General features: G+C 33.4%; 1 protein-coding gene across 2 annotated transcripts in view; it reads left to right on the top strand.

Annotated features, from left to right (window-relative positions):
* The window catches only part of LOC143255703 (uncharacterized), a 150315-nt gene that overhangs the window by 26693 nt on the left and 95797 nt on the right, over positions 1-27825 (top strand). For both annotated transcript variants that reach the window (XM_076511776.1, XM_076511777.1), the window contains exon 2: positions 13494-13658. In XM_076511776.1, the coding sequence (XP_076367891.1) occupies positions 13494-13658 (165 nt within the window). The remainder of the gene's footprint in view (positions 1-13493; positions 13659-27825) is intronic.

The raw sequence follows: 27825 nt of genomic DNA, 5'->3' as shown, positions 1-27825 counted from the left end.
AAAACCTGTTTCACCCCTGCAGTTGACTTAACAGAACTTTATTTTTTTTTGGATTTATCAAATTTGGCAACAGTGGCAGCTGGGCTATTGTACTCATTATAGGTAAACCAAAGTTTTATGTTTTTACCAGTAGTCGATGGGCTTATTTATATCCGGAGAGTCAGAAACGACCAATGTATTCAGTGTAACATCGTTAGATGTAATTGTTTCAGTGGGAATTTAGTTATGGAGTCGGCGGTATGAATACACAGATGCTCCTTTTTCCCCCTGAAGTGCAGTTTTATTCCTGAACCCTATATTGACATGATATTGATCCTAGCTGTACGACCTTTCACAAAGAGAACTGGATCAGATTTTGTCCTGATATAGGATAATGCTTGGTGTCCGAAACTTTGATTAACTACCTTGAATAAGAAACCATAACGTTTATGTTTTAGTCACCAAGTTGCCCTGATGTGAACTCCATAAAACGCCTCTGGAACCTCTTGGGATCATAACCATCATACGACGTCGAAGAGGTGTACGTTTCATTAAGGGATGGTGCTTAGACTGTACCAAAGCCGCTTATTATTGCTATATCGGTGTTATTGTATATATGTTGTTGTTTTTACAAATGTGACTTTTATTCAAGTTGATAGAATCAGATCCGAACAGTGATCGTTCAGAATTTTACGGTATTCGTATTCCATGGGATATAAGACACCCGATGGGGAGGGGGGGGGGTGATTTTTGCAACCACTTATGTGAACTGTTCAGTTTGCAAATTGGAAATTTCTGATTACGTGAACCTGAAAGCTGTAAACATGCAGTCACAGAGTAATCTTGTTGCCACGATACTTGCATGTATACTTAGGCTTACTGACTGATACTTACGAACTATCGCTTAGATCGAAAAGCTTAGAAGCACGCCTATATTAAAGATGTACATTTCGGCTACTGAAAAAGTCTACATCTAGGCCTAATTATGTAATTCGATTGGTAAGAACACGAGAATCACAAGAACAAACACACAATTTGTAGGCCTGTGATGCAATAAAACAATTCAACAGACCAAACTTTAGGGGGGGATGATTGTATACCCCCTACCTAAAATGAAGGGGGAGATATATATTCTCCATCCCACCTCCCCAGGATCTACGCCCCTGGTCATATAACTGACGCCATACCATCAAAACAACTGATTTATTAATTAACTGTATTCAGTGAATAAATGATGTTCCTAAAATATCTTTAACTTTAGACTTCTCCATGTGGCGAAAAAGTGTTTTTTTCTGTTAAAGCTTGTTTTTGGATCTCTGTATATATTTTGTATGAATAGTCTATAAGGTTTTTTCTGTGTATTCTTATAATAACATACACACACACATATATCAAATATATATATACATACCGCCCGGCATGGTCAGGTGATTAAGGCACTCGACACGTAATCCGAGGGTCGCGGGTTCGAATCTCCGTCACACCAAACATGCTCGCCGTTTCAGCCGTGGGACTGACCTCACTAGTCGTTGATGATGACTAGCTGCTTTCCCTCTAGTCTTACACTGCTAAATTAGGGACGGCTAGTGCAGATAGCCCTCGAGTAGCTTTGCGCGAAATTCAAAAACCAATGTGTGTGTACATATATATATCTTTCGTAGTGAGTAGCTTGCTCTGTGTATATATATACATTTGATGTATATCTATAAAGATCGTAGTACAAGTTTTATCACTGTTATTATTTTAGTTTGTTTGTTTGTTTCTTTGTTGTCAAATGCAAAGCTACAATGGGTATCGGTTTTTATGGAACCAGATACTTTTTAGTAGGTGTCTGTGATTTGTTGGCGATAAATTTCAATAATAAATGAATTGCATATAATCCACTTGTTTTAAACTAATATATTTAAAACAAGTTAAACGTATGTGCAGAAATTCGTTACACTATTGGTTATCACAGTTGCATTCAAAGCTTTTTGTCAAAGTCCACACAGATGGGTTCAATTATCATAGAACACCTTTTGACAAGACAAATTATTCTCAGTTTATTTTGTTATAACAATAGAAGCTATGATACTTTCACTTTAGAAATCACTACTATACGTTATTTATGGTTAAACTCAAAATCATGCAGTCTAACTTCACTTTTTTGACTTTTACATTCCACATTCATTAATGTACTTTTACGTAGTAGCCTTTATGAATATATAACTCAACTGAGGCATGAAACGTTTTACTGACGACAAGACGTTATGGTGTAACAGTGATTAATTAAAGTAACGAGAAACATTTAAAAGATTTTGTAACGTAGCGTCAGTTCACAACAGTTGAACTACACAACAAATGATTTGTAAACAGTTACGTAAACAAATCTGCGGTATATTATCGTTTCTAAAAATACTAAATTTCACGATCACGCTTTTTCACAACCAAACTAAGTCCACGTAGCAGCATTTAAAACAATTGTGAACGTTTAATTACTAACTCGAGTTTGATTGCTTAAAGGTTTAAGCTTTCTAGTGGCACAGTGGTATGTCTACGAACATTTTTATTACTAGAAACCGAGCTTCGATACCCGTGGTGGGCAGAGCATAGATTGCTTTTTGTGTAAAATAACAAACAACAAAATTTGAATATTAACTACAAAGAAATACATTTATATCTACATCTGTATATTATTTTGAATGGTAATGTTCTTTCCCAAAGCGCATTTCTAACAATTACTCATCATTATATACCCCGCTGGTACAGCGGTAAGTCTTCGGATTCACAACGCTAAAATCAGGGGTTCGATTCCCCCACGGTGGACACAGCAGATAGCCCAATGTGACTTTGCTATAAGAAAAACACACACACTCATCATTATAGCGAATGTTTTGGATTTTAATGTATAATTATGCAACTTTTTCTTGCTTCTAAATGCGTGTTTCGCCCTTTTACTGTAAACAGTATGATGCCGTTATGTTTTCTTTTTGCTTTTGACGTGTTATGTAATTTGTATTGGTTCGAACGCCCTGTATTGTTCCTGAGTTGACTGGAACGTACTGTGTTTATGTATTTTCCTTTTTTACACTCACGAAAGCATGCGTTCATAATTCGCATGAAATATTTACATATAAAGTTTAAAAACCACCACCTACAATACTAATTGTGTGTTTTTTTATGTACAGGGTGGACTTTATAGAGATATAGTGTTTTGCTAGTACATCCACATAAGGATGAATGAACAAGTTTTAAAAGGCCTTTTCCTTTCTTAAAGCTTTAAAAGTGCTCGTCTTCCTCGTTTACATGTGTTCCCTTCCGCTCCTTCAACACAAAAATAATTTGCTATCTTTTGAGTTTTTAAGCCATTTCAGCAATCAGTTAATACACCTACTATCAACGGGTTCTTAGAAACAAACAAGAATTAATGAATAGTAATAGGAAATAAGTGAACTGAAAAATCCTTCAGTGAACGTATTTATGGCCCATCTTGTGTTTGTGATCATTTTTCACGTCTCATGTTAATAGAAATGCACATTAACCTTGTGTTTTTACTGTATTCGTGTAACTAACATTAGTTAAGGTCTCTACAATTCTTTTTCATCGTTAGTTCAAATATATTAAGATGCAACCCCCTTTTATAATTCGACTTATTGCCCTTTATCGACCGCGAAAGTTTAAGTTTCTGTGCTGTTACTAGTTCCACGAGAGAACGACGTACGCGGCATTTTGACGGCCATTGACCTTCAGTACAAGTACTTCTATAAGCATTTGGGCAAATGCGACGAGCCAAAACTCTGAAGCAGTGTGACCTGTTTATAGTTTTGTTTTGCATACCTGCTTGTCGTCGTGCTTGTTTTAGGTATCTGTTTATGCAAATAGATCAACCTCGCAGTACCAGCTTGATCTGGCTTTATCATTTTAATCGTTCATGACTTAACCTCACCAGAAAAACGTCTGTTTTTACATTTCACTTGACACTGTTCACGCTGAAGTAAATACGCTGTAAACGATTCTGCTCAAGGCCTTGGTGTACCACCACAACTATGGTTCGACCAATATAATATGAGTTTAGGCTCAATTTTGCATTTTAATTGTACCAGCAAAACTAGTATAACCTTCCACAGTTAAATTTTACATTTAATTTGTTTTTGTATGCCTAAAAGCCTTTTCAGTATTTGAATTTTTCACATATATATTTTGTTTTGGAATTTGGTGAATAATACTATCAAACGGCTACAATAGGTTTAGAAATCAAGCAGAGTTTTAGTTTAATATTATTGTGATATACTATTTTTAATTACAATTTTTATTTTAGATCAGATATCATTTTAAAAAGTTTACAGCAATATTACCCATAAGTTACGTAGAGACACCATATTTGAAATATTTGTTTTTAGCTATTTATGCACCAACTTGCTTATGGGCCCTTGATTTAATAACATACGAGCCACAAACAAACGCAAATAGAAATACCATAAATATTGCACTTAATCCTTCTAATTACTACTGAGCTTTTCTACTCATTTTACATAAAAAAACCAGTGATTTCACTCTTTTTTTTTTGTCCTTTGTTATACACTTAGTGTTGCAAAAGGCAGAAACATAAAATATGATGCAATGTATGAATCCAGTTAGTAATAAATGGTGTAAAAAGAGGGGTCACCTATTTTAAACATTGCAACATGATACGGTAGTGTGTTGTCTGTCAATCAGTAAATTGTTTAGTTTGTTTTGAAATTCTCGCAAAGCTATACGAGGGCTAGCCCTCCCTAATTTAGCAGTGTAAAGTTAGAGGGAAGGCAGCTAGTCGTCAATACCAACCCCTAACTCTTGGGCTGTTTTTTTTACCAACGAATAGTGGAATTGACCATAACATTATAACGCCTGAAATGTTATAACGGCTGAAAGGGCGAACATGTTTGGTGAGACGATGATTCGAACCCGCGACCCTCAGATTACGAGTTGAGTGCTTTAACTTCCTGGCCATACAGTCAACATATATTAAAATAACATCACATATGGGGCGTTTAACGTTACAATTAGTACTGTCGAGACGTTAGTAAAACGTTCGTATGTCATCACGAGGGGAATTATGCACTCTATAGCCTAAAACACATACGACATATGAACTTCAAAAGAAGAATAATCCTTATGTTTTTATTTACTTTTGAAACAGAACACTTTCGGATACTCTGTGAAAGTACATCGTGTTTGTATATTTATTCTACACTCTTGTTTTCACCACTTATTTAAGACTGTTTAATATTATAGTCTCACAACAACAAAGCCTTTAAAACATTAAAATTGTACAGTTTGGCTATCTTCATAAAATGAAAAATTACTGCAAGAAAATTTCTACCAGAAGTGGGCTCTAAGGATCATATTCATGTTATTCTTATGTAACTACAATACTGAAATGCTGTTCTAATATACAAGCAAGGATTTCATTGAAACAAAATCTATAGAAAATTTTACATTGACAAACACATATAGTAGTTGCTTACCTTTGTACAAAATTTTCCTACTTTATAAATTCAGAACATATTTATTCACTCGTAAAACCAAGATATATATTTCTTTTCATTCAAAGTATTCGCTTCCAATTCTTTTCTTTCGATTATACGTAATATTTATCTCCTGATTTATGGGATTAGAACTCATTTGTTGGTAGGAGTAAATATCCAGACACAAGACATGTTCAAATGTATTAGCTTAAGCCATCAAAGTTAAACTAGGAAAAAATAAAAACTGAATTTTAGTTTTGGTAGCGATCATTATTAAAGTATAATTACCATTTCAAAATTAGGGACGACTAGATAGCACAGATAGCCCTTGAATAGTTTTGCGCGGAATTCAATAAACCAAACAAACCAGTAGCTTATGAGCGTATAGTAACGTAATAGAAAATACTAAGTTCGAATATACTTAGATAAGTTATCTTGTTAGGTCGTCTGCAATAAGTACATGACTCAATTAAGTGAAAATAAACTGATTGGTTTGAAAATCAGTTTAACACCATTAAAGCTGTAGTAGCATATGGCAACCTTTTGGCTCAAGGGAAAATAGTAAACTTTAATAAGCGTTTGGATTTGAAGTTAAAAGAAGGCGACAATAAACCTCGTCAATATAAATTGACGTGACATACATCGTACGTTCGAGATATTTAAATATGGTGTTTGTAAATTATAAAGGATTTTATTATAACTATATAGCATATTCACATATTAATGAAAGTGTACGTGTAATAATCATACAGTACTTTGAAAGGGCTTGTTGACAATTCTTTCGAAAATCGTGTTTCTTATTCTTTGTTTTATTGAAACTTGTTCTTCTGTGTATTATAGAACTATTGGATATAGAGCTTTCGATTTCTCGCTGGCGCCAGATTGTCTACAAAGGCGGTACACAAACTAGTTATGGGCGGAACTAAAACATTCTGTTAAGTCTCCTATTGGTTAGAGAAAAAGAATGACTTGTGGCCGATAAACGGGATGCATAATAAAAAGATAGGTGCTTAGCATAGGAGTGACTGCGTTCGTGTTTGAATTGGAATAAGGTTATTAGTTGGAAATAAGTTTGGTTTTCTTCACATAGAAACAACTGACCTGAAGGTTTTTAAAATGATAAAGGTGCTGTAGTTGGTGGATTAGGATCCAAGGAATATATTTGAATATATTCCTTGTTTATTTGCGTTTTATTTGAACAAATATATCGTAGTGTCAAACAGTATGGCATTTGAACAGTCGGGATTGTGAAACAGCATTTTAGGATATTGTAGTGGTGAAGAATCGTAAGAAATTTATTATTCAAATTATTGACCTAACTCTTAGAAGTTAATTACATTGTGGTTAAGATACCATAGTAAAGTAAGTATGAAAACAAAGAGAATAATGCAATGTCTCAGAACAAGCGCTGAGTGTGAAGTGTGAAGAAGTTAGTGCATAATAGGACATCATATAATTGGACATTTGGGACAGAATTCGAAAGTTTAATATTTCATAATGTTGTAGTTATATTCAAAAACAAACTTGAAAGGATGCTATAATTTCGGAACTGGGTATCAAAACATTTTACACACAGAAATTTAATATTTGGATTAATCAGGTTTTTAATGGTATTATAGTTAGTATGTTTTTTTTTTTTAGACAGTTGGGATATAAAAGTTAATAAAAAACGTTCACCATGTTACAGATGTAAAATGGAGAGGGGAAAAAACGTTGAAAGTGTAAGAGGGAGTGTCGTGGTAAAACAGTTATGTAGTGGGATAAGAAGCCACTTGGGAGGGAATGTAGAAAAAAAAAAAAGAGTATAAAAAAAGAACAGGCTATGTGACAGGAAGTTGCTGCTAGAGAACAGTATCATATAGTTTTATTAAACAAGTACATGTTGATGAACCAGCTTGTTAGCTAGAATAGTCTGTGTACAAAATGCTTGTATAATGGACCGAAAGTTATGATTATTGTAAATTATCTTGAAGCTGTATTTGGAAAACTGGACCAGATATGCTTATTTTTGCAAAACAAGTTAGTTAAATAATAAAAATATAGATTTTACTAAAAATTGGAGTTCATTTGTATTTCACCTGTTACATTTTTTTTTCTTCAGTAATTTAGTTATCTTTTCATGTCTCATTTCTGGCTTGCTCAGGGAAAACTGAAAGATTAAGTGGGCGTATGTCTTTATGTACATGTTTTCACGTCACTTATGAAATCAAATTTGACCAAATGTAAATTAGTGAACATTTCTACAGTATTTTTTCTGTGGCGGAATGGCAGTGACATAAAACTTGTAAAAATACTGAATACGACTCTAATATTTCATTACAAACCAAACAATACAAGCATCTATCGTATAATGTAAACTTCGAGTTACATAAGGTTAAGATAACAAAACAAATGTATAACAAAGCCAGACGTATAATTAAAAACGGTAGTTAAATGTCAATTACCAAATTTTAGTTGAACCGCGGGATCTGTGAATAAATGTATATATTTTGTACTGTTTTAACATCTGATAAAACTATTAATTGCTCAAAACAAAAATCATATAGGTTTGAACTGGTTGGTTATTTTGCGTTTTATGGCTCAAAGCAACTAGTCTTATCTGCGCCAGGTTCGGACGATAAAGGATGGAAACATGGTTTATTGATTACAGGACTTCTAGAACTTGCAGTAACGCCGTTTTATGGGTGGCCATTTCTCTAATCATAATATTCATATATCATTAAAAAACATCTACAAATAAGCTTATAAAGAACTCCAGTTTCTCAGTAACACACGTAAAAATTACATCATTTAAAATGTAGTACTTTTATTTACAACTATGTTCTGTTGTAAGTAACGCAGATAGCCCCTCGAGTAGCTTTGCGCGAAATTCAAAACAAATCTGTTATAAATAAACAATAGTTGCATATACCATAATTATTTTTCTAGATCTGAATCTTGAATACCCTAAGTGTGATTTTTTTTAATGGATTTTTGTTTGTGGTGCCTTTCAAATAGGTGGCGCAGGAGTTTTGGTTATATACATAGATACTAACATGCAAGCTACGTGTATTTATACTAAGATGGTGGGAGGTATGTTTTCGTGTATTTTAAAGTTTTTTTTTTGTGTGTAATGCATAAAACTCTAACATGTGATTACGTGATTGCAAAATGGTCCGCTTGCTGTGCCATATTGGCTTAAAGTTAAATGTACACAATGGATAAATTTTGTAACAAAAATTACATTTCACTTGTTCGATCACAATGGTTAAAAATACATCCCCACTTGTTAAACTGTGCACCACCACTCTTCGATTACATGTAACCACAGCGGTAGTGCACTCATCTTGTCACGAAATGATACCAAAAATGGGTTGTTTGTCTACTGCTGTGTTAGTACTAAATTAAGTGTAATTGGTGATGATAAATAGCGCTTGTGTGGAACGTATTTGTTATTCCTTATTTATTGCGAATTCGTAATATATTTAAAGTATATCCAATATTATTGCGTAGTTCATTCATTTTATTCTGTCCCCCATCCACTTCCCCCCCTTCGCACAACAGTATGTCTGCGGATTTACCACGCTAGAAACCGGGTTTCGATACCTGTGGTAGGCAGAGCATACATAGTTCATTGTGTAGCTTTATGCTGGCCCCCAGTGGCTCAGCGGTGTGTCTGCGAACTTAAAACGCTAAAAACCGGATTTCGATACCCGTGGTGGGAAGAGCACAGATAGCCCATTGTGTAGCTTTGTGCTTAATTCGAAACAAGAACAATAATAGCTTTATGCTGAATTACAGACAAACAAAACATTTGTTCTGATACTAACCATATATATTTCATAGTAGTTCCGGCTTATTTAATATAAGTAAACCAATATATTGCATATACTTTTTATAAAAGCGCGAGAAAACTGTGAAGTCAAACATTTTCAAATCCAGTGAGAAAAAATGGCGTGGTATAGTATTCTGAACTTAAAGGTTGCGAGTTCGAGGTTTGCCCGCATATTGTCGTTGTGTCCTTGGACAAGACGCTTTAGCCCTATTGCTTATGTCTATCGAGCTGTAAAATGGGTACCAGCTGTTCGCCTGGGTCATCCCATCTCGTCCGGGAGGAACTTGTTGCTTTTCTCATCGACTGGTGCAGCAAAGGTTAACCACCGTCTCCCATGTGCCGTCGAAGCATGGGAATATATATATATATATATATATTTATCAAACATGTTCTTTAAGACAATTTCATCATATCACTTACTTTGAAGTACAGCCCAAGATTGATTTATACAGTGTAAATACATATTAATGACTAATGTTAGCAGAATTGTTTTGGTTTATCCAGCAAAAAACATGTTTAGCGAGACTTCTTACTCATTCTGAGATGTGTTATGTATTCGTAAACTTTGCACAAACTTTTCCTGTCTTTATTCATAAACACATATGCCTGAATACGTACTGCTTACTAATTTGTGCAGAATACTATAGATATAATCGCGCATGATGACTCAAGTTTTACGAACTTAATGTATGTGTAAAAAGATATGTTACAACCCTGTGCTTGTAGGCGGAGCTTCATGTGCACGATCTATACTTCACGAGAAGCAGCTATTAACCCTCGTCATCTGGATAGCAACTCGACCTTGGAGAGTCCATCGACAACTAATGAATTTATTTTTTTTTTTTTAAACATTTTTGAAAATATTTGTACATGTTAATACTTGTTACACGTAATTTCTGTGGGCGGTGTGCGCAAAATGATGAAATTCTACCATTTTTTTTTCTCGACTCATTCCATCAACAGTCGTATAAGACCACGTGGTAATGTTTATAAATAAGTCAACTTCTCACAAATGAATAGTAAATATAAACAACTTCCTTGAACGATGACATTCGTGGCAAATAAATGTGAAATTTGTGCATTAGCGACAAATGTTTTTATTGCCGAAAGAAACATGTATATACAACTTTTGCTTGACATATTTTCTGGTTACTCTTTATTTGTTGAAAAAATTAACTCATTCACAAATGATATCTGAGCGTGTTTTACCTTTTGTCTGTAAACAAGTTCATATTTACCTGAAGATAGTTTTTAGCCTTAAAGCTGTATTCGGCAGTTGGATGTAGGAAACGGCTGCCGGTTAAAGCTAAATAAATTTGAGTAACCGTTCTAGTTTGATTTATTTCCGATTATGTTTTATGCTGTTTAAAGCGAAGTGTAAAACAAAACATTAAAAACCAAAACAAATAACACTTATCGACCCAAGTCTTGTGTAGGTGAAACATCACTGTTTTAAGTTGTGTGTAGTAGAATCGTTTCACGGTAACGTTACCAACGTGGATGTAATATATTTTTTCATTATGATATTAGTCAAAGGCATTTTCTATCCTTGTTATATATACCAATGTTTACTAAGTTAAAAAAAATATGAAAACCAGCCATTTTAAAAAGAACGTAATTTAAAATCAAACATTGAGGTAAGGTAAATCTATTTTGTGAAAATTTACTGCTTGTGTTGCGTCTAGGTTGGAGGCTAACTTATAATGCGAATGTTCAGGAGTAGTATAAGACATTGAACCAAATGACTACAAATACTGCATCGTTCACAACAGTTATTTTTGTGCTTATGTTATTTGTCATGAAGTGTTAGTTCCAGTTTTGATATTTACAGCTTGAATGCACTTTTACGTGACACGTGTGCTAAACGGCTAAGTTAGGGACTCCTTTTGGTTCAGACGTAACCATATATAATTTCTGGAGAGAGAGAGAAGGACATTGATAAATATTGCCCTTCATCTATTATGGGGCTACTTTTAACTAAATAACGAGAGTTACTGTCACAGTTATAACCACTAATCGGTGATTAGTTGAAGTTTCGGTTATGAAAATAAACAAAATCGAATTTATTTGCTTAGAACTTAAGACCTGAGCGCTATATTTATGCTCACTCACAGATGAGCTCTCTGAGCCGTTGTTTTCGTCATTAAATGAAACAGGATTTGCAGAGCTAACGGACAAAATAAAAGAGAAAAGGTGATATTTTCTTAATGCATAGTTACATAATGGGGTATCTATGCTTTGTCTATCATGAGGAATGTAAATCAGGAATTTAACTTTGTTGTAAGTCCATAAACTTGTAGCTGACCCGATGGGGAACAAGGAGTGGAACTGCAAATATTCCTTTTCTTCTTAATGTTGCACTGTGTATTAAAACACAAGAAATACTTTTTAAATACGTTTGTGGTCTTTCGCATGTGTATTGTTGTCTATCTTGGTTCCTGTCTTTTCTCCCTGTACTCTTTTTCAGTGGTGTAATTAGAATAATCGTAATTTTTAACCTGGATTCTTTTAAAATATCGAAAATTACTCAGCACTGAGTATAACGTCTCTACAGCTGCAACTCCCGTGACATAAGCAGTGTATTGCAGTCCGAACTTTGAACCTTTGGAAAGTCAACTTCTTGTACAAACCAATGATTTATTGTAATTCCTTGTAATGATCGTATACTTTTATTGCATGTGTTCAAAGGATCATAGAAGGATCTTGCTCTTCTGAAAGAAATGGATATTACATGTACCACAATTTGTGTGGTTATAATTTATTAAAACAAATAAAAGCTAATTTTCATTTCAATAAAACTGTGAGGTACATATTTACTTTCAGAATTATTATGTAACTAGATGAGAATACCTTGGAACTTTTTTGCAATCATTGTAGTAATATCTGTGGGAAGAACACGAAAGTAATATTTCAAGTATATTATAAAAATGTTATTGAGTACCAATAGCAAGCAACTAATTATCCGGGATTTTCACCGCTAGCTCAGAAACCCAGAAAACGATTTGAAAATCTCGAATTTGTGGAACATTTTCTCCAACGGTTATATAAACACGTACTTTTTGTGCGATATAGGGAGTTTTTGGCATCCTTTAACTTAAGACATACAGTTAAGCACGGAATAAATACTGTAAAAGTTTATTAACCCTACAGTAAACATTACAGAAAGCATAACTGGTAGACCCTCCCTCAGTGACACAGCGGTAAGTTTGAAGACTTATAACGCTAAAACTGGGTTTCGATACCGGTGGTTGATACGTAACAGGCTGTCCATTGTGTAGCTTTGTACTTAACTACAAATAAAACGCGTCTCAGAATGCATTAACCATTTATTATATATCTGATGATGTTGGTACTAAACACGCCCTACCTTCTAGGATGGTGTGACTTTCCATAATGAACGCAGGAAGACTAGCTACTTCAGAACGATGTGTTAAGATAATTTAAATAAAAATAAATAATTGGTATTAAAGGAAGTGAAATATATATAAATAATATTATGTTATAAGCTGTTATTAATCAGTACCCTAATTATGATTTCTAAATAACTCGTATAAATTTGATAAAAAAATATACTACAACTTTACTTCGTTTACGTCATAACATTTGTTGTTTATACAATTTGACTTTAAGTAGCATTTCAACCACATCAATATTCGTCTCCTTCTTATATTGAACTTTGTTGTGTTTGGAATTCCGTTATGACTCCTTTTTTGTACCATTTTTTTGCCACGGCTGAAAGGGCGAGCATGTTTAGTGTGACGGGAATTCGAACCCACGACCTTCAGATTACGAGTCGAACGCCTTAACGCACCTGGCCATACCGAGCCTTTTGAAAGATTGTGGCTGAATGTTGCTTACATCTCATTGGTGTTGTTGTTGACTGACGTGTATTCCATGATGTTTTCATTCAACTTTTGTACATCTGTTGGCGTTGTTCTTCGTTATAATTTATATTCCGGAATGTTGTAACCTATCTGTCATTTGCTGTAAACTGTGGACGTTGTTTTACGTCCCAGGGTGGTGTATTAACCCACCTCTATTTTTATTTTCAGGATGTACAGTACAGGATATTTTCAAGAATTCTTAATGTATCGTAACTCCCCAAGCTCTTTGTACATTTTTATTGTATTTTTTTACGTTATATATTCAATGAAACACCTTATATTTCGTTAAAACGTTGGTAGTCGTTAGCTTAATATGATTTATATTTCAAGGTTTTGGTGGAATTTGACGACGTGGAGTGGGAACATCGTGAGTGGGTTAAACTGCACGACGGAAACGCTTTCCGAGTGTTTCTTCTGGAAGAAACTCTTGTGTGGTCGCTTCGAGAAGAAATTCCTTTGGCCGGAGGAGCTAAGAACTTGTACTGGCCAGCAATAGTAAGTTTTAATTTTGTTTCAATAACGTTGCAACGTGAATAGTATACAAGTACCAACTATTAGGGATGATTTTGTAGAAGAAAATAACAGTTATTTTAGACAATGTGTGTAAATTAGCTGTATGTTAGGATAAAGAGTGGATGGAATCAGAAATGTGTGTGTGGTAGCTGTATGATGACTAGGATGTATATAGTTAAATTTGTGATGGGTTAATATACTGCAATAGAAGTAAGTAGTTCAGTCTTGACCATCTCTCTGCTGTACAAGTAATCTCGGCTGTTTATACTAGATACCTGGGATGGGGTTTAGTACTGCAAGCGTAGATTAGCTGTTTATAATGAGTGCTAGGGCTGCCCATCTAACTGCATCAAAGGTATCTAATGTCTAAAACATTTCCATGTCAGATCTTCATTAAATAGAAGAACAATTTTTTTTTGGAATGTGTGTAAACATTACTATAATAGAATTATTGAATTATATGTTGTTATAATGCATTATGTACTTCATGTCACAAAACAAATTATTTTTCCAATTTTAAGATGCTATATGTTTATTTCCATATATATATATATATATATATTTAAGGAAAGTTAATCCATAGTGAATTTTAGACAGTTGTTGCTGGGGCATAGGTTTACTAACCTAAGATGGACAATATGTAAAATGAGAAGTGTTATATTACAATGTTGTTATGTGTTATACTTTATTTTATTGCATGTGACTGATTATTAAGTTATGGGTACAACCTTATATTGGTTTAATTTAACGTTTTGTGATGTGTGTACTATGTGCACACTGAAGTGTCTGTTTATAGGTATGTTGTGATATGCTGGTGTTTGTGATAGTTAGTTTGAGGATAAGCCAGTGGATTGCCTCTGTCATTTCTGTATTAAAAGATTGTAACAGCTGGTACTATCCCACTTCTTTTACAGACCTTCATTTTTTATAATCCTATTCAAAAATTAACAAGTCAGATTTTAAGTTCAAGTTAATATTTTTGTAATAGTTTCTATTATATGGTGGGCTATTTTGGATTAATTAGTAAAAATATAAAATCTTGTTGGTGGTTTCTTTTCCTTGGCTTATGGTATGAGGATTGAATGACATCTTGTTTTTCATTAATATTTGCTGCCTTGTTACTGTGGGAGTTCTTTTAGATCAGTAGATGGTACAGAGAATCCAGTGGTGGCTCCATTTCTAGCAATACTTTTGAAGTTGATTTGACAGAAACCTCAGGCTTTCCAGCAGGTTTACTTCTTACTTCTGATGGAAGCTAATCATTTTTCATTTTTCTGCTGAAGTACTTCCAAAAATGATCACAGTGGGCATGGTTTAAACCATCTGTATTTGTAGATGTTGCTTTGTTGTACTTTATTCTTGATTCATTCAGTATCTTGTGCTTCCATCTTTCTCACTGAAATTCCAACCTCTGATGGTGCAGTTGTTATTTAATGCACAATAATTTCCCAGTTATAGGCTGTGAAACTATTCAAGTATATCTGTGTCTGTGTATGAAACAGTTAGCTTAATTTGCATATTTTCAATCTCTGTGACATCAACAAATCATTTAATTACCCACGGGTCTGTCAATTCACGTGGATATTCTGGATAACATAACTGGACAAACCTTTCCATACCTTCAGCAAGTGCAGCTAAGGTCTTATCCATTATTCGTACCATGTTCCTAAATTTTACTTGAAAAACTTTAGATGCTATACTCTAAATCTGTTTGATGAGACAGTCACAAATGCTTAATAATTGTTAAGATTTTGGTTGGAAGTTTGTATAATGCTGTCAAAGCTGTTCCTTTTAAATCAGCAGAAAAATGAATAGCTTATTGTTCTATATTAAATCCATTCACATTGTAAATTATTTCTAACTGTGCCTGATATGGCTTACCATGGTGCATTTACACCATTGTTTGTTGATTTGTTTTTTTGGTTTTTATTGGACAGTGCTGTTGAACTAGTTTGTTAAATTATATAACTTAATGAGATAGTATGTGGTTAGAATAGATCACATAGGTCTTGCAGCTATAGGTAGTACAGCAGCAATGACAATAGATGTAGATCGCATTGGCTCTTCTGTTTCAAATAATTATAGATAATAGTGTTTGAGGTCAAAATTATTTCAGTGGATGCAGAGAGGGGTGTGATTGGTTTCATCCTTACATTTTTGTAGTTCAGTTTCTAAATGTTTTGTTCTGGCAATGATGACCTCTTTTCTTTGTTCATCTTGTTACTACATTTCTTATGACTTCTTCAGTCTCTCTCTCTTTATTTTTTAATATTTATGTACTCAGTGATGCCCCATTTGATTTAATTGACCTTTTTGTTATCATTGCTTCTATACATTTCCTGTAGCTTCTTTATGTCCAGTCTGTACATGTTTTGTGGTTTATTTGATCTTGTCTTTGAATACCTTGATTTTTGTATAATTCTTCTTTAAATCTTATATCTCATTTTTGTAATTATTCTCTTCCTGTCTCTTTCTTCTTGATCTTTTAACTTTTTAGCTACATCATCCAGACCTTTTAGTATCCTATCTTTTTTATTTAAATTTCTTGATTTTTTAAACTTTGTCTCTTTCTTTTTTCAACCTTTGTTAATCATCTTTCTTTTATTAATCTAAATTTAATTTTCTGTCTTTAGATCTCCTAGACATTTTATTTTGATACTCTGGCTACAATTTTTAAAAGTATAAGTTTTAATAAATTCCACATATTTTTAAATTTTACATAGTATCATGCACATAGTATCACTTGTAACACTTTGTTGAATATACATATTAAAAGTTTACAACACAAAACTGGCTGTCTCAAGATTTAATCAACAATCTCTTTACTTCATCATACCTATCTAGTGTTTTTGTGTTGCTCGTATAGTAATCTAAACTCTAAAAAAAATCCAGAGGTTAGCTGTGCATTCATCATGCAACATAAAAATATCCTTTTGCCAAAAACAAAAGATACATAGAAAGTAAGGAAGTTCTAGCATATGGCATGCACTTGTTATTTAGTGCACATACTGAAATTTAACATAAATTTTTAAAGCAGTAGCTATTTTTTAAAATGTTTTCAACTTATTTTGCTACCAGCAACAACTGGTGCCATTGGTCATTTCCAATCTTGAATTTTGTCGGAATTATTCAGAAATTAATAATACAGAAGTGCCTGTACCATCAATATTTACAGCAATATACCAAGTGACTATACCTAAAGGGTATTTTGAATGAATTTGCAATGACCTTTGACTTCTTTAACAATATATACCAGCTGTGGACAGTAACATTGTTGAGATGCTGTTAATGTTATCTCATTATATGCACAATAATAGGTATTATATGAACTAGATAAGTTGGTGAAGCATTAGTTTTCCCAGTTTAAGATTAATTTATATGTCAGAATTATGGTAAGGATTATTAATACAATAAGTAATTGGTGTTAAAATGTATATATTGTTACAGTACTTTTATATATTTTGTAATTTTGTTATTGTGTGTATTTATTAGCTCATATATCTTGCATTTAGGTTTTCAGGCACATGAAATAGCCTTTAACATATTCCTGTTCCTCCATGTAAAAAACAGATTTATCTTTGGGCATTTTAAGTCCAGCCCTGTTAATGATTCCAATTGTATTAGATGAGGGGCTTCCAGTGCAGTAACGTTTAGTAGGTAAAAGAAAGATATTAAATAATATTTGTGTATCTCTTGAAACACAATATCCATAATGAATGGACTTAAGGAATAGTAGGAAATAAAAAAGATTTGTAGTATAGTAACTTTAGTCATCTTTATTATGGTAATTTGTGTAGCTTGAGTTATAATTATAAGGTATGTAATATAGTTTTTAAAGTGCTGTTAGGGAAGTGGAGTGCACCATGTTTTCTTTATAGTTTATTTTAGGATATGAGGTTCAATAGGTAGCATTTATAGATTATATGAAGATTGTGCAGCACAAGATAGCATGTTTAACTTTTGTTAGGTCTTAAGCACAACAATAACTTAGTAGTAGGGTTGGAATAAACTGTCTATTACATAGATTTCTGGACTTGACAGATATCCTACAAAGCTTCTATCCAGATTTTAGGCTTCAATATTATTTTCTAAAATCTACATATAGTTGATTGTTCATCATCCAACAATAATTTAAAATGTACAGAATATGACATGTATTCAGGGATATTTTTATTTCATGGTGCAATGCTAACTGCATGTTTAGAAATACTGAATGCATATAACATTGGCTGTGTAAAAGACTGTTTCTTAAAATAGTACAACGGCTGTTGTTTGCATGTCATTGGTTTGTTTAGTATGATAATATGCTCATGTGCACAGCTAAAACTGAGCCAGTTGATGTTTTTGGAATATTTTGGCAAACACAACCTTTGGAATTCCTCTCAGAGTTTTTTTTTTTGGAATCAAGTTTCAGAATGTTTTTAACACCAAAGTGTAGCCCAGTCTTTTTTAGATAATGTTTTTTTTTTTCCATTTTCCCATTGTAAGAATGTAAGTGTATGTGATTTTTTCTTATGTCTTGCGACAGGGCCTAACTGTCATTCAACAACAGATTACAGTAACTTTCCAAAAACAATGGTTTTTTTCACATCATAATGTAAAAGAAAGATGTATGATGTATTTATACAAAATTGTTTAACTGTGTGTATAATTTTTAAGAAACAACTTATTTTTATTTGTGTGTGATTGACTGGTTCAACATGTATTCTCAAGATTGTGTATAACAGTTCAGCTGATGTAACATTTATCACTAGTACCATTACTTGTTACTCTGTACAGATTCAATGCAATAGAACATGTATCAATCTTGCATAAATATAGTTTAAAATCACAGATTAACAAAAACCACTATTACTATTAATAGTGCCTTAACTTTTTCCGTATCTCTTCAATAATTTATTGATATAAAAAAGTATAACAGTTCCTGCCATTTTCAAATAAGTTTTATTTTACCTTTATTGAGTGCATTCCCATACATTTAATAAGGTATATATTATGTAGCTGTAGAGAGAGAAGAAAAAAAAAAGGCAAATTTTGTAACCTAGAGTGCTTACATAGATCGCACTACTCATGTTATTTTATCGTACTGTTTGCATGGGAAGAAACTGAGAAATTTAACAGGCATTGATATAATTTTAATGGTTAGCACTTTATATAATCACCTTTATCTTTTACAGAGAAGTGAGTGTTATGCTTATAGTTCTAAAACTGTTGGGTGTCCCCTGAAAGCGTGATGGTATGTTCTGTAGAGGGGGGATCTGAGAAGTTTAACACTCCTACGAAAAGTATTGATTCATTTCATCAAATGAAATGGCAATTTCATTTAAATACAAATTTATTAGCCTAATATTAATAACCTTTCAAGTTGCTCTGGGGCCTATTAGGCCCCACTTTTCGTAGGAGTATTAAGAAAACATTACCTCGCCTTTTTATATATATATATAAACTAAGCTAAAAGCTTTCGTCATTGGCTTTTCATTTCTTATATTTACTTATTAACATACTACAATTTGTTGCACATGCTCTTACTGTTGATATACCAGTAGATTTATGCTTTGTTGCAAACGATACTGTTTAAAATTATGCCTAAAACATAACACTATCACATGAGGGAACTAGCTACTTCTAAAACAAGATAGTGGCGTTTAGACGTATCTATGAACAACGTTCTTACTCGGCAGTGACTGCTTTCAGAAGAGAAAATGGTCGTTCTACTTGTGTTTAGAACAGAAGACTCATGTTATTTGTATCGAGTTGTGTCTTGAAGAAAAATATCATGTACTTATGTACAGAACCGAAATGTGCCGTATTTATGAGTGGTTGCATTTAGGAGGAATAGCACTGATAACACGGTGGTTGAAGTTTCTATTACAATCACCAGCTGATTTATCGTTTTTAGCAGATTTGATTCTAAATCAGAGGCAGGCTATGTTTATTATGTAGAGAACTAAAAACGTGCGATTAATTTTTATACTTTATTAAATTGAAATTCATGGTGAAAGGATCTGGTCCCGACATTTTAGCTTCTTCTGAAGTTTTAAAATACCATTATAATAACCGCTGTTGACATCAATTTTCTTCATGTGGGTAAGTTGCATTCGTTCAGGGCTTCTCCCTGTGTTTTTTTTTTTAAATATATTCCCTTTGTATTATCCAATATATACACAGACAGCGCGGACAGGCTGCCTGAAAGGTATGTTTGAAAGTTCTCAAGTACTGGTAATTTTTCTAGTAGACGCTTAGCTAGCTAGCTAGTTGTTCATATTAAATCAGGACATTTTGAACTGTGACAAGTGCACCTTAGAGCGGCATGTAACTCTGTTTCAAGGTTACAGACTTGGTATCGGTACCAGTTCTGTAGGGGCACAATAAAGGTGAACCAGGATGTTGAAGCTTCGGCGATTACTCACATGTTGGTGCTGTATACAATATTTCGATTTTGTTTAATTCTTACTTAATAGGCTAGCTTTTGTTATATTAATATGTTATTGAGAAATTTGTGTTTAAAGTCTTTTCGCAGGCGCTTTTAATATCCCAACTTTACAAATATTGTTTCGTATACATAATCTCTAACAACTTTGTTTTGATGATGCTTTAGACACCTATTAAGAATGACCTTTGAAATATAACCGTGTTTAAACTGTTTAAAAAGTTTTGCCTGTTACTTTGCTGTGTATACTTGCCCAATAGATATTGGAGGCACTTTTTGTTTCAATACAATATAGTATCTGGTTATAGAGGTGACTGCTTTAGGAACACAGTGCGTTGCAGTTTTTATATAGTTAGTGCTTTCTTTTTGTTATTTTAGATATCTTTAACAGACCACAATTCCACTGTTCGTATGGTGGATAGTTTTCAGTAGGGTGCAATTCTAGTCTTGTTGTACTGCATACATTTTAATAGATCACAATTCTACTGTTGATGAGGTGGATAATTTTTAATAGACCACAGTAAAACACAATTTTAATTTAATTTTGTGGATATGTTTTTAAAAAAGCGCAACTCTACTTTTGTTGTTGGAATACTTTGTTGCTCGGGGTACTTGTTTATGTAATACTCTATGATGCATCTTATTTCCATGAAAGTTCAATTATCATTACTTTACTTTTCTTGTTTGTATTTATTGAGCAAAACATTTGATTTGTTTCACAACAAGAATTTTGTTCAGTTATTATTTGCTGCAGTTCGTTGTTAATGTATGTCAGCAAACAGTGCTTATTTTTAACGTTTCTTTCACACATCTAATCATTTGAAATTATCTTTTTACTTGTTTTACCAAAATGTGTGTTATAGTTTCTGTTATAAATTTGACTATGTTTTACTAATTATTGACATTGTTGTATAATGTGTCAAATATTTCACACCATGTTGAACATTTTAACAACTTTGGTTTATTTATTTGATTGAAAATAAATGTAAGTGGTAGTTTTAAATCGTAATATGTCAACATAGTTTTAAATGTTTTAGTTTCTTTTGAACTGGGTGTTAATCAGTAGAATGCATATTTGTCATGCAGTTCAATTTGTAAATGCATAACAAAATAACTTGTACTGTACTCATTTACTGTAGTGAAATGAAATGAGGGATATCGTGCCAGTCTTAACATACGTTTACTTCTTTTCTTCTTTCAAAGAACAGTTAATATTTTCTCTTTCCATTGATGCAAGGAACATTGTTGTCAACCTCTGAGGAATGACAAAATATCTCCGAGCTTTGTGTTTGGGTCTTACCATTATAACCGTTGTTATTGATCCATGACTTTATACAGTGTTGTTGCTAGCGGAGATAATTTTTTTTCTCTCTCTAAAACGTAGAATCGATTTTTGAAGGAAACCAAACAGTCACGTGCTTGTTTGCCTGCATGCCCACTGCAAAGAATGTATTTACAGAAGGCGACGGTTTTGTTATGAATTTGAAATCCTACAAGAAATTTCTATTTGCTTGTGAAAGGAGTTTCGTTTATCATCCCATTCATCGCCTATTTTGTTGAGTTAGAAATAAGTGATAAATTTTATTTATTCCTGCTAAAAATATTGGTGATAATTAAAGCAGGTTACATTTTTAAACTCGGCAAACTAATCGATATGAAAAATTATGTGATGGAAGACTGAAATCCTCAAAAATTAAAACAACATGAACGACAAACACACACATGTAAGAAATAGTTGCTTTGAAAGCAATTAACTTGTCATAACTCATCTTAAAATTATTTTCGTTAACAGGTTTTTCGAAATTAATTGGTGAAAATAATTCGACGTCCAGTTACTTTTTTGTACATTACCATGAATAGTTATAGGCCTACATTGTAAGTTACGTGTAAACCTCTCTAGTTATACTAGGATTAACTTTTAAAGAGTAGTCTCGGATCTAGCTGTTCTTAAACTTAGAAGGGGCAGTGAGACATGTAACGAGGTCAACTCTAAAACAAATTAAAAATTTGATTAATGGACATCATTAGCTTTGGAGGCAACGAGAATTTGGATATGTCCCTCGCTAGTGCTAGATCTAGTTCTGACAGAGTAACTGAAAAATCGTGATAACAAACATAGATGCATTTACTTCAAGAAAACATATCAACTTATTTAACGGTGTCTCTAAACATCCTTATCTCTTCACTATATTCTTCGACCCCTTTTTTACACTCTCTCTTAGAATGCACAAGAAAACTTGATGTCACATCTAGTAAAATTTCTAGACCTGTCTTAACCTCATCATTATGATCCCCGCTCTATTTAGTTAACAAACAAGTTAAAATATTAAAAATATAACTTACAACATTACCATTACCTCTCAGTCGTCCAGGAGAGGATTGGAGAGGTAATGGTTTTATCTGTCGTAAATAAATGTGTGTTTATTTGTCATGATCGAAACGTTCTCTTTCTGTGCTCTATTATTGGTGTTTTTCACACGTGTTAGGGGTCCGGCAAGGCCAGGTGGTTAAGGCATTCGACTTGTAATCCGAGTGTCGCGGACTCGAATTCCCGTCACACCAAACATGCTCGCCTTTTCAGCCATGGGGGCGTTATAATGTGACGGTCAGTTCTTCTATTCGTTGATAAAAAAATAGCTCAATAGTTGGCGGTGGGTGGTGGTGACTAGCTCCCTTCCCTCTAATTTTACATTGCTAGATTAAGGACGGTTAGCACAGATAGCCCTCCTGTGGCTTTGCGTGAAATTCAAAACAAACAAACACACATAGTAATATATATTTTATACAAATATACTTTATTTAAAGACAAAAAATTAGTTGGTTGCTTAGATCAGTCCAGAATGCTCTCTTCCTGATAATAAACATTGTACGTTTTAATAAACACTGTGTAAATGATCGGTTTATAATATTGCTTGTACGAACATTAAGAAATTTTTATGGCATACCCCATGCATGTGGACCAGACTCATCTTTTAAGTTTGTATCAAAGCTGCTCAAATGTATAATATTTTCATTTAAGTTGTTTCGTATCACTACGTTATTTCTACATTTAATTCCTGTAGTGAATATGTAGCATTCACGAAAATGCTGTATTTGTGTGTTAGATCTCAAAACGTGCATATATTATCGACTAATAGTAATTCACACACTTACATTCCAGTTACCTAAAGCGCTACAGAAGCATGACAGAGTGATCAAACTTGACAATTTACAGATAATCATAACACTACTAAATCATATCTGACTTTAAATCACGGAAACAAAGCAGCACACACAAGTGAACATAAAAGTAATACTTTTATAGAAAATAATTAACAAACATATTTTTATTAAAACGCATAATGACCCAGACATTGAATACACACTATTTTATTCCCCCTATGGAACAGCGGTAAGTCTTCGAATTTACTACGCTAAAATAAGGGTTCGATTCGTCTGGGTGTACGCAGCAGATAGCCAATGTGGTTTTGTTACAAGAAAAAAAAAACTGTTTTAGTACAGTAAATTAGTATGTGAAACAGAAGTAACATATATGCACACTGAAATTTCCAGCAACAACAAAAAATTCATGTAATTCGAACCATAATGATTATGCATGTAAGATAATACACACAACAACAAAAATAGAAGTAATTACATCTGTGAGACAAAAACGAAAATAAAGCACCAGTGAGGCTGGAATACAAGCCATTACTCTTAGAAAGGGCACTTATAAATTGTTTAACCATTTTTTTAAAGATTTATCTCTAATCTTTGGTTACATACCAGCCTCTTGGAAGCAAGCAAATGTTCTTATGGTTGTAAAGGAAAGAAAACCAGCGAATAAAACCAGAAAGTTATCGACCGATTAGTTTTAACTAGCCGTTTAGGCAAAAATTTAAAAAGAATTATTGGGAATAAAATCTCGCCTTTCTGGAGGCCATTTCAAAATTACCTGAAGTTCAAAATAGTTTCAGAAAATTTCAGCCAGCAATGGATCATTTGGTTAGGTATGAAACTGTAAATCATATGTTTAATCATAACAAATACATTATCGTCTGCTTTCTTGGCCGTAGCGAAAGTATTCGACACTGTACGGCTTAACGATCTATGGTTTGAATTAAAACAATTAAAATAACTAATATTTTATTCGCTAGTTGTCTAGTTTTTTGAAATACAGAGTAGAAAGCGCCTACTCAGAGTAATTTACTCTCGAAGCAGGTGTTACAGAGGGAGGGGTAGTTAGCCCTATCTTTTTTTATTATGTATGTAAGTGACATGCCATTCAATTATCCAAATTTTAGTTTAACGTTGCAAGTTGCGGAGGATTTGGAAGAGCTCTTCAACTTCTTCGATAGCAGCTACAAGTTTACATCTTATTCTGAACTAAATTTTTGAATATTGTATAAAACACGGGATAAAAATAAACGTTCCTAAAACAATCCTTGTTCTTTTTTTCATAATCAATTAAAACACTAATAAATCATACTGAAATATACGGTATAACATATGATTCAAAATTAACGTGAAATAAGTATGCACTGTATTACCAAAGCTAGAAGTAAGGCATAGCAACTGAGGAAATTACATTAAGGTGTTAACAAGTAAAAATACAGGAGTCGCACCAGAAAGGCCCAGTATAGTCAGGTAGTTAGGGCGTTCGACTCGTAATTTGAGGGTCGCGGTTTCGAAAACCCGTAATACCAAACATGCTCGCCCTTTCAGCCGTGGGTGCGTTATAATGTACAATCAATCCCACTATTCGTTGGTAAAGGAGTAGCCCAAGAGTTGGCGATGGGTGGTAATGACTAGTTGCCTTCCCTCTAGTCTAACACTGCTAAATTAGGGACGGCTAGCGCAGATAGCCCTCGTGTAGCTTTGCGCGAAATTTAAAAAAACAAACAAACACACCAGAAAACATAATTAAAATGTACAAACAGTATATTAGAGTAGTTATGGAACATCTCCGGTTTAATACAGTACATATACATATAAACTATTGACAATACACGACGAAATAATCATTACAGACTAATAAACAAATATTCACTCCATGCATAAAGACGCAAACATTAAACGAATTAAAGAAAGACTTGTAGATTGCTTTACTTTGATGAAATTTTTATAAAAATTAGCAATAGATCTCCACATCATACATGACGAAGATAGCCCTAAATATCTCTCCCAACTTAACGTTTACGATAAGAAAAAATATCATCTGTGTTAGACATTAACATATCACATACAATTAATTATCATATATGTTTTTAAAGGAGTTTATATACGTGAAATACGCAAATTGATAATTATTTCAAATGAAAAAGTAGCGTTTTTCTATGGAACTCTTTGAAATATATACAGCCAAATTAAGAGAAATAGTGAAATAGCATTAAACGTTATAGACCTGAAAACGGAAGTAAAATCAATGTTCCAGTGCAGTATTTTACACTAGCGTTCACTGATCTGAATAACCATATAGCATTTTCAAGTTTATAAGCAACAGTAAAGGTGAGAGGATTAGATCCGCAGTGAACCTGACTCTCCTAGGTCGTGCACAATAACCAAATACCGATAAAGCTCTGCATGCTTAAATGTTAGTTTAAAAATTAATACACGCACATTGTTATTTTAACAAGCAGTAGGTTACTTCACCATATTGATTAAACATAGTTGGATATTATTCAGGTAAAGGTAACAAACCTCAAAATTATAATGACCAGTAGTTGTGTTTGGGTGTTCTGAAGAGTGTAATACGTTTTGTGACGTATGCTTCAGGTGCAAAACAGTAAATGGTTTTGGCTAATTTAATTTATTCGTGTCTCTTATGAGGTACGGATAGCTATTATTATAAAATAGGACATGCTTGTATTTACTACAAGATAATGTTAATCAGTCATTAAAGAAATTCATACTTGTTTCAAAAATGTTAGGAGCTGAGGAGACAGCCGTAGAGTAAAAATACATATAGAAGTAAACAATGATTTTTTGTAATGAAGATTATAGCGTTTGTTTTTTGTATGGTAAAACCACATTGGGTTATCTTCTGTGTCTATCGAGGGGAATCGAACCCCTGATTTTAGAGTTGTAAATCCGTAGACTTACCGCCGTCCCAGCGGAGGACAAGATCACAGCGATACTGAATGATATGTTACACTTTCTGTATATAATATTTAGCAGTACGGTTATATCAAATTCTGCAAAGCTACCTTGTTTATTTACGCTGCTACGCGAAATAGATTGTATTAACTTTGAAAGATACTGGCTTACACACGCTATTACACGATGGTGAACGTCATAGCTATAATGGCAGCAACTTTCTTTGCTTTGTTTGTTTGTTTTTTGAATTTCGCGCAAAGCTACACGAGGGCTATCTGCGCTAGTCGTCTCTAATTTAGCAGTGTAAGACTAGAGGGATGGCAGCTAGTCATCATCACCCACCGCCAACTCTTGGGCTACTGTTTTACCAACGACTAATGGGATTGACTAACATTATAACGCCCCCACGGCTGAATGGGCGAACATGTTTGGTATCACCGGTATTTGAACCCGCGATCCTCGGATTACGAGTCGAATGCCTTAACCCACCTGGTCGTGCCAGGCCCAACTTTGTACATAAAGTACTGAAAATTGCGAAAGGTACGTTTCTGCGCACGTGATAAGTTAAAACGCAAAGTTCTAATGCAAAACCACAGGATATATTCTTGAAACTTTCTGGAATATACAAACACAGTTATGAAAATAGTCCCAATTATTTGATTTTACCCATACAGTTTATGTTATACAAAAACCAGTAACACATTTCTTCCTCATTTAAAAACATGCAAAAAGTGAACGCGGTTGTAATATATAACGCCTTTTTTCTTTCTTTATAAACTTTACCGTCTTCCAGAGTTATATCATTTTCACTTTTAAAACATCATATTTGTGTTAGCAGTCACCAACAATAATTTTCTTAAGTGCTTTAAAAGACATGGACAGTGATTATATTTACATAAACAGTTCTTAACTATACCTTTCTGACACGATTTAAAAAAACATATTCATATTAACATTATTAACTCTAGTTTTCTTAATTAACACGTAATTATCGGAGAGTGTGATATCACTCTCTATGTAACTTATATTAAAACAGTACAAAGGTCACGCGAATTTTCTTCTACAGATCATCAAATAGTCGCCCTATATTCGATATGTGTGCTGCTTTTCAGCTATTCAGAGCGTCCCAAAGTCGAGAACCAGCGAAAAGCCAAAAGTGAGATTTCTTATTTTCGTTCTTCAACAGGCTTAGTGCCTACCTAGTTCTAGTAGTAACTATAATTTTATCATTTGGTAGAACAAAACAGTCTTCACGATCTTTGACTATTTATTTTATTATTATTACATGGAAAAAAAATCATAATTCAAGTTTAAACAATGCTATTACACCTTGAATTTAACTTTCTTACATAAATTCAGTGTTCCTTTAAAATGCTTAAGAACTAGGTGAAACAGGTGTGTGTGTGTGTTTTTTCTTATAGCAAAGCCACATCGGGCTGTTTGTTATGTCCACCGAGGTGAAACAGGAAGTAGTAGTATAATAGAAGAGCATTAGATGAATGTAACATGTAGAACACTTAATTCTTTGTACACTGTACAATCGGAATCATTAGGGAACCAACGCCTGTATTATGTATGAAGCGAAGGAGTAAACAAATAATAATAAAAAAAAAAATCGATATACACACATAAGTCAACAGAAGC

Source organism: Tachypleus tridentatus, chromosome 7 (genome assembly GCF_004210375.1).
Source record: "Tachypleus tridentatus isolate NWPU-2018 chromosome 7, ASM421037v1, whole genome shotgun sequence".
Lineage (NCBI taxonomy): Eukaryota > Metazoa > Arthropoda > Merostomata > Xiphosura > Limulidae > Tachypleus > Tachypleus tridentatus.
The sequence above is the reverse complement of the archived record's forward strand: the minus strand, read 5'-3'. Positions and strand labels throughout refer to the sequence as shown.